This window comes from Astyanax mexicanus, chromosome 1, assembly GCF_023375975.1.
Source record: "Astyanax mexicanus isolate ESR-SI-001 chromosome 1, AstMex3_surface, whole genome shotgun sequence".
NCBI classification, from domain to species: Eukaryota; Metazoa; Chordata; class Actinopteri; order Characiformes; family Acestrorhamphidae; genus Astyanax; species Astyanax mexicanus.
In genome coordinates, this window is record NC_064408.1 from 94,668,934 (window position 1) to 94,678,336 (window position 9,403).

Genomic DNA, 9,403 nt, shown 5'->3' on the forward strand with positions numbered 1-9,403 from the left:
AACAACCAAATAAAAAAAAAACTAATTTTACATAGTTGTAAGTAGCAGATGCATGTAAATATTAGCTTTTAGTATCCAGTGTAGCCCATGTGTTCAACAAGTACTATTAAATTAGTTCTGCAAATCAGCTTGGAAGGTAATAAAGGTTTTGACGTCCATCAATTTGTACACATTCTGACTGACTGAATTATTGGAGTCTAAACTCTTTAGATATACTTTTCAAGCCTGATGAGCATCAGCAGCTCATTCATCTGAGATCTTTAGAAATCTCCTTTGTTTGTACCATAATACACTTCCAAAAACACATACTGGGAAGATCAGACTTTGATAGACCCCAGTGTTTTAAATGCAGCAGGGCTTCACCAACTCACACCTGATTGTGATTCCATTGATTAAAAACACTTAACTCTATTTTCACCTTCAAACTAATAAACATAACATAATAGATTTTTTCAGATTGTTGTCTTATTTGTTAGATTTCATGTGGCTTTTATGTATGTGTAGACAGACTTGTCAGCTATATGGCAGTTTTATTACCAGCCATTAGTGTGCAGTTAATGAGTAACTGTGAGTAAATGTGCTGAATCAATGAGAAACTTAATGAACAGTGGATTGAGATAGTAATTACTGTATGTTCTTCATCAGATAATAGGTGATAAGTAGTGTTTAATGAAGTGCAAAATAACATAGTCAATCAGTAATGAATAATCAATAGTGTAATAACCAACTGTTAATCATTTACACTGATTACACTGATTGATGGACTCTTGATGGAAGCTAAAGCTAATGCTGTAGTCAAATAAAGTCAATTAGCCAATAATTGATGTGTTGAATAATTAAGGATAAGAAAAAAAGGTTGAGCAACGTCTGAGAAAATGAAATAATGGCTTCTGACACAGCTCATGCAAAGTATATGGATAGAAGTTCTGTGTCCTCAAATTTTCCTTCAGAATTTGTGGGTAGAATTCAGAATTTCTTGTTTCATCAATGATGGCAAGCTACCCTGATGTAGCAGAACGGGACCAAATGATACACTGTACTTCCACCACCATGTTTCACAGATGGGATTTTTTTTTATCCAAATATAGCACTTATCATTCAAATCAGAAAGACTTGGTTGTGGCTCTATCCATCCACAATGCAAATCTAATATTTGTTTTATTTTGTTCTTCTTAACCTCTTATTATTAACTTGTGTGAACAACTGATGAGGTTTTTGGTCCAATATATGCAGAAATATAGGTATTGACAATATTTTAAGAACTATTGTATATACATTAATTGAGTAATGAATACCTTTCTCTGTCTTTGTCGCAGCCTACATTCCAACACCCATCTACTTTGGCGCAGTGATCGACACCACCTGCATGCTGTGGCAGCAGGACTGCGGCGTGCATGGCTCGTGCTGGGAGTATGACGTCACCTCCTTCCGCTTCGTCTACTTCGGCTTGGCCGCCAGCCTGAAGTTTGTGGGCTTTATCTTCATCTTCCTCACCTGGTACTCCATCAAATGCAAAGAGGAGCGTCTGGAACACTGGAGGCAGAACCTGCCGCCGCTGGGTACCATTAGTGAGATGGTGTGTCACGCTGGCGGTCACAAAAGCCACGCTCGCACTCGCTCCTGCCCCATCTTCACACCGAAGCCCGAGATGCTGGAGCCATCTCAGCCCCCGCCACTCAGCCGTGGCCAGAGCAGCCAGAGCTGCCCAGGAAACGCTCTTAAAGCAATAATGCCCCCGGCTCCTTCTACCCCGCAGGACCTCCACGTACGTGTTTGAGGGCTGGCGTTGTAACATGACAAAGGGGTAAAAAATATATATACAATTAAATAAAATAAATAAATAAAATAAAATAAAATAAAGCAGCCCAGGAATGTGCCAGGCCAGGGTTTATAGAGTGAGCTGGGGTGTGTAAGGGGTGTCTAGTGTTAGCAATTCTCGGGGGTCAAGCATTTCTAGCCTCGCCCCTGCCCCGACTCCATGTGCCTTCCTGTCCTGTGTCCCTTTCCCATACTGGACTAACTTGCCCCCCCCACTCAAAACGCAGCTTTTTCCAGCAGGCACCTGGCTGCATCCATTTTTGCTGGGGTTTTTTGTTTGTTTATTTTTTTTTAAGTGACATCATCAGTGCATATAATAAGTTAGCAAACCTACACTGACTTATACATTGTATAAGACCTCACATGGTGCTAAATGAGGGTTGGGAGGGTCTTATTGTATCTCTTGTGTATTATGTATTGAATATGACTACAAGTTGACTATCAAAAATGCACCACAAGCACAACTGGGAAACCTGTACTATGCAAAATTTGCCACTATGCCCCTCTGTGTTTCATGAATTGTTACCATGAATCTCTTCAAACCAATCAGTATTCAGTATTTCAATCGAGTGATGGACATCTCTGTCACTCTTACTGTCTCTCTTAATGTCACTGATGTGAAAACGGTCCACAGTCATTTTAGTAATAAAGAGCTTCGGTGTGTTCCACTTGCCTACACTGGGCCATGTGGGCACTTTCAGGAGCTGAGGGGAACTTTTTCTCTTGTCTAGACTTTCCCGCGCCAGTGCCCCTCTCTGATTTTCAGTGCCTAAGGCTGCCCTTGAAAGCAGTGATGCCTACCGGCCAACATGGAGCAGCAGGATCAGGTGGACAGCAGAAACACCATTCCTCATTATTCATCAGTCATCAACCCCAGTGGTCAGTGGTGAAATTCAGATTGGGATTTGATCAAGTATTGTAACACCAAGCAAGAAACATGAAAAGAACAAAGCCAAAAATAAAAAATAAAAATAAATCAGGACATTGACCCCTGAGCTCGGTGGAATGCGCTGCTGAATGAAATGCCGGCATGTCCCGGTCAGCATGGGTGGACCTGTCTCTGCTTTTGCAGTGTGATAACCTGAAGGAGCATGGATTGATCTCAGCAGCCATGACAGTTATTCCTGTTGCCCCTCTTGCTGCTGGTAATCAGCCTGAACAACGCCTCAATGCTTTAAGCAACAGCATTATTAAACTGGCAGCAGTATTTTCATGCTAAATTTAAAAAAAATTAAAACTATATTAGGATATATCAGGAGCATGTGCTTCTGCTGTTGCAACATTACTTCTTTCTAAGATGTGTGGCCTATAAAATGAACAGCAAAAGAACAAGAGCAAATTCTCAGCAGTTCTCTCATCATGCATTCACTGGCAGGCAGAACTCATCCATATATCTGATCATTGTAAGAAGGCAAGTTGCCAGTTAGTTCAAATGCCTCCATACCTAGCCAACATTCATTATAACAAATGCTAGGAAGAATACTAAACCTGTATCCTCTGATGCTGCATCATTTTGCATGATGTAGTGTAGTTCAATAGGCATTTTGGATGGGTAGCACAGCATGCAGGAAACGAGACCCATCCAGAAACAATGCAAAGCAGGCACATAATAAGTTTAATCCTTTTCCAGTAGCTGTGTCTATATATAAACACTCTTCTAAAACTTACAATTTATGAATTGAGAATTTGGCCAGTTAGAACATACACTGTATTAGTGCTGTAAGTCACGTCATTGATTATATACAAATATACAAACTGTTATAAACCCATTTTTCTATGTTTGACTATATACACTATTCTGGGAAGGCTGAAAGTGTCTGGTTACAGTGTTACAATATGAACTACAATATGGGGAATTTCATATTTTTCCATCTTCAATTTCTACATGTAAACAGAGTCATTCTGAGTGGTTTTGGCGTGAAGATTTGCTGAAGAGAAACTTGGCTAGATAAAACACACAGATATATATTGTATTGACTTACTAAAACAATGAGGGAACCTGCACTAGTATTATGAATTTTATATTTAAAGTTGATGATGGCAAAATAGTCATGAATCTGCAAAATAGTTATGCAATACCACTTTATATTAATCATGCATTAATGAACATGTTATATGGCTTAAACATTTTTTATTGCCCAGCTTAAGGCATATATAACTTTCTCATAAGTAATTAAAGCAATTTAGGGAAGACCTTTATAAACACCTTTATATTACACCATGCCATTATATAATAAACATTTTATTAGTATAATACATTTAATGAAGTCATATAATCCTGCTTTATAAGATGGTCCCAAAATTCATGGGATAGTATTATTTCAATAAATCACCAAATGTTACCTGAAAAAAATAGCTTGGGAATGCATACATAATGCCTTCGTAGGCAGTGAGGTGTTCTCTTGTGAGGGAAGATGGGCAGCACTGGGCAATGTGCTCATGAGTTTGAGTGAGACCTGATAGTGGGTGTTAGATGGATGGCACATTTCCATTTGTGTAGTTCCGCAGTGTTTAACATTTAACATTCCTCCACCCACAGTGTTACTACAAGTAGTACATCATAGAAGAAGACAGTGCAGTGGGTGGTGATGATCGTGACTTGTGGCGTATGGCTAGAATTGTTTGTGAATTGTTGCAGATATCTCTTGTTTTTTATGCCAAATTCTTCTAAAAACAAATTAATAATCTTTTTATTTATTACTGTTATACGAGTGATCTGTTCTGGCTCACTTCAGTAAGGTTCAGTAAGATTTTCTAAAACACCAAACTCACTTTAAATGACCTTAACATTGTAATAATTGGAGAACTTTGGAAAAATTTGAAAAAATGTGGAATTACCCCTTAAGTCATGGAAAACAGAACTATCTGACCTTGTTGCTTGTTCTTATTTGTAGCTGTAACTGTATAAAGATAACTACAAGTAGCTAGAAGCTTTTAGACTAACCCATGTATTAAACATAGACAACCCACGAAATGTGTTGAGCAAGAATACAAAGAGTAGATTGTTTTCTGTGCCTGACTTACCTAAAGTACCTACAGTATAAATGACGTGTTGGCTTTAATTCACGTGGGTTTCCTTTTGAATTGAGGTTATTTGGGGGGTGAGGGGTGGGTGGATGGGGGTGGTGTTGGTGGGGTAGGTCGGGGGATTATTTGACCTGGCTGAATTGTTGGGGTTCTTCTTGAGTGTCACCGAAAGGACCTTACGAAACTAGTTAGGTGTAATTATTATAATTATTATTATTATAATTATTAGTATTATTATTATTTATTGCTATATTACAGTTGATGCCATCTGAGCACACCACTGCTTGTGTGAGCGAGGGTAGATGTGCAGGTGGTCAGTGGTGGTTTTCGGGGTCACTGTGCTTGCACTATTAGTTTGCCTGTTGTGACAAAGAAAGTGGAGGTTCCTGGGTCTCAGCTGAGGAGCCCTCCAGCTAGTATTCATACATATCTCTGTCTCTCAGTGTGGCGGGACGCCGGCCTTCGCTGCTGGTCTGAAGCCAAATTGGTGTTTCTTTTTTGCTGTATTGATAAAAGTGAAAATGTAAAATATCTTAAGAAAAGCAGGATTAAAATGGCTGTAGAAGAATGGCGTCTGGCCAAAGTCTGTCTGTTCTTAGTGCTGTCAGTGTGCGCTCGACGCACGACGAGATGTCATTATTTGCTCATGTGGGTCGTTTCAGGTAGATCTTTTACCTTTGTGTTCTCCTTATTTTTACCTGCATATTATCAACATTTATTTATTGAAATGAAAAGAAGACAAGCTGTATCAGAAAGGTCACGCTCCTACTCTGTGTTCCTCAGGAACAGAAGTGAATACATCATTTGTGAACGCTTTTGTTTACAAATACCTTGAATACTTGATATTTGTCATTAAAAAAAGAGGAAAAAAGCAAGTCTGTCTTTGTTTGCTTTGTTGTGTTTAGATGTCGTTTACTTCAATATTTTACCGTCATTTTAAGGCAAATACAGCCATAATATATCCCTCTTTTATGTCACAGATGTCAGCACAGTTATTAGCACTGTCATGGGTTAGCATTGTTACCAAACCCAGTTGATTAATGCAGTATACAGTATTGTGCATCTCAAGACCCAAGCGCTGTAGATTTAATGAGACACAAATGGAAAGAAGTTCTAATAAACTGTATATTACTACAGCTGATTGAGGCACAGCCGTCATGGATTCTGAATTCAGTGTCTGTGAGGCTCTTTGAGAGCGCTTACTAATTTAGCATTTATGGAGGCACTGGTGGCTTATGTAGCTTACAAGTAAAGTAAATGTATATCCCATTAATTAGCACTGCTGCTTTAAGGATACAAAAACAATTAGCACTGAAGCTAACTTTGACTCTATTTTAGCTAAAGTTGTTGACTGTCACGTGTGTTTACTACGCCGAACGTCACCAAAACGCCATGTTTAAGGTAGTGTTCATTTGAGCAGTCCAGTTAAAATATTTTTATAATCTTTGGAGAATTGAAACCAATATAACTGGAGAAACAGACACAGTGTAAGGTAATAGCAATTTATTTCCAGCAACTAATAAATTTAGATTAATTATCATCCGTTTATATTAGTGATAAATAGGACCTTCTTCTGCTACATCCAGCCTCGTAAAGCTACCCGGATATTACAGATATTATCTTATTTACAGCATATAATGATTTGGAGTGCACTTTATTACAGAACACCCCAGTAAATTCATCTAAACTAGGCATCAAAACCCACAGACTTCGTTTCATTTCAGCTGAAGGACCAGAACAATAGAGTCCGACTGTTCTAACAAGGCAGAAAAGCTGCTGTAATCAGTGAAACTAGCTAGCCTGGCTAATCTAAAACATTGAATGAGTGTAATATTAGCTAATGTTAGCATTAGCTACTTTAAAAGAGGACAATTCAGCCTGACCCTCATCCACCCTCACCATGAAGTCATCTGTTAACAATATGACATATACACTGCGAAAAATCCATTGGCAAAAACTAGACCATATGCAAATTAAGACAAATATATGTATATTAAGCAAAAAAATCTGCCAATGGGGTAAGCAACATTTTCTTAGTAAGATTTCTTACAAAAAGCAATGGCAAAGTCTCAAAATGAGTGAAGTAACACCTAAATCAAGCAAAAAATTCACTGTTTTTGGACACAAGAATCAGAATAACTTGATAGCTGCTTGATTGTGTTATTTTGAGTTCAAATTACTTAAAATAAAGTTCAAATTCTAAGTAAGAATGATTAAGATAATTATCCCTAAAATAAGCAAAATAATCTAACACTTACAATGCTTAGTAAGTCTTATCAGAGAATAAGGTTTATTGCCTTAAATTTAGAACATTTCACTTGCTTAGATTTAGCTTTTTGCAGTGTACAGCTCTGGAAATCATGATTATTATTATTATTATTTTTTTTCATTTTACCAAATTGAAAACCTCTGGAATATAATCAAGAGAAAGATGGATGATCATAAGCCATTGGATTTTTTGCACCAGGAGTGACATAAAGTTATCCAAAAGACTGAGAACATGCTGTGATTAAAAACATCAAATATGAAATAAAATATTGATTTATTCTGAACTCTTAAAACTTTATGAATATGAACTCGTTTTCATTGAATTATTTTAGGTCTGAAAGTTCTGCATCTTTTTTGTTATTTAAGCCATTTCTCTTTTTCTTTTTTATATAAACAACAATGTTCATTTTACTCAAACATTTACCTATGAATAGCAAAATCAGAGAAACTAATTCAGAAACTGAAGTGGTCTCCTATTTTTTACGAGCTGCATATTGTGTCTTTAAAATACTAATACGTATAAAATTGATGTATAATTATGTATCTATGCTCTTCTGATTTTAAAACCACTGTGCTGATGCCGGTGTGGTGACTGTGTTAGCATTAGCGGTTAGCTTCAGTAATAACCACAAAAGAGCATTAGCTACTGGGTGATGTTTAGTTAATATTATTAGCAAACTAGCAACAATTTGTTAGCCTGCTGGATAAGCTACTTCACATAACACAACTACACTATATTACCAAAAGCTAAAAGTGTTCTCAGGTTCCAGACACTGGTATACGTGTATAAAACGTGTATAAAACCAATTATGTGGGATGCACGCTCAGACATTGTTGTAAAGAGAATTTAAAACTGGTCATGCACTAAACCCTGTGAATCAATAGAACCCAGATACCTAGTTCAGCAGAGTAAGGAGAGGGGAAGGCTGCTATTCTAAAGCTTTAGAGGGTAGAGGGGCGCCATCTAGTGCTGCACAGGTGAAAACATCTCTTCACATTTGTATATTTTATTCATCACAGCCAGTAAAAAGAGGGAATTGGTAAAGTGTTTTTGTGTGTTTTTGTGTGTTTGGTAGATGTGTTATGTATGATGTTTGTGGTGTGTGGTCAGTCGCTGAAAACCAAAACACCATATCCTGATTTTAAATCCAACAGTTGCAAAATTTATTTGAATAATAATTTGTTCCTTTTTTTGTCGAATTCATTATTTTTTAACACTTTTATGCATTATGAAAAGTATTAAATGTTATACTCATTCTTTAGGGTCAGAGAAAGAGAAGAAAACAAGTAGGTTATTTGTTGTTTTTTATTAGACTGTATTTTACTGTCTATGTCTTAAATGTTTATTCAGAGCTGTTTAATATAAAATCCCACTCAGTTTCTTGTTAATGCAACAAATATATTTTTCCTTTTGCAATCTGCTAAGAACCTCAAATATGATTAGCAAAATCTAAAGAACATTTCCAATTTCATATTAAATAACTGATAAATCTTTCACTGTATTTCTGTTTTATTTAAGATTACTTTTTTCACACTAAAGAAAAAAAATGCTACAGTTCATTGAAAGTTATTGATTTCTTTTTAAAATTCAGACTACACCATTTAGGTGTTTGTAATTACTGGTTGCAAATAGCAGATTTTACTGTAGTCTTTCATTCTGGACATTACTTTGAATTTTCTCTCATTTACAGATAATTGACACTGAAAAACTATTTTTTTTTTATATATGAACAATAAACACCGTACCTTGTACAGAAACATATATGTAGAGTTTTAAGGCTTTAACAATGTATTCCATTAATAATGTTGAAACTGGGATTAATAAAAGGTTTAACTGAAGGTGGGTTGCAAAATCACAGACAAAACAAAGAAGCACTTAAGAAAAAGCTGAACTTTTATTTTGAAAGGACATACTACTGTCAAATGACTTGAATGAAATGAACAGCTTTAAACTGACGAGCGTGAAAATATAAAAAAGCAGCTTCATTTGCTCTGTAGTACCATTGAAGCAGAAAATATGTACAACATAAAAGGCAAAAAAATTAAGAAACACTTTCAAAAGCATCGTAGATCAAAACGTACAATAATTAGGACTAATAAATACCCATCATTTTTCCATTTCTTCATAAGAAGTGATACATCTTTACAAGGAAATAAGGTATACTTGCGAAAGCAGTGCCCTCTTGAGAATGGAAACAAATCTTTGTGAGCTTCAAGAACAGCACATGAAGGCAAAAAAAGCAAATACGTTTTCTTTTGATTGTGCATTTTTTTGCGCTGGCAAATCATA

General features: G+C 36.4%; 1 protein-coding gene across 1 annotated transcript in view; it reads left to right on the forward strand.

Annotated features, from left to right (window-relative positions):
* Positions 1–4,940, forward strand: part of LOC103042093 (solute carrier organic anion transporter family member 5A1) — a 94,576-nt gene extending 89,636 nt beyond the window's left edge. The window contains exon 10 of the mRNA XM_007253551.4: positions 1,317–4,940. Within this exon, the coding sequence (XP_007253613.3) occupies positions 1,317–1,777 (461 nt within the window). The 3' untranslated portion in view covers positions 1,778–4,940. The remainder of the gene's footprint in view (positions 1–1,316) is intronic.
* The last annotated feature ends 4,463 nt before the right edge of the window (positions 4,941–9,403 follow it).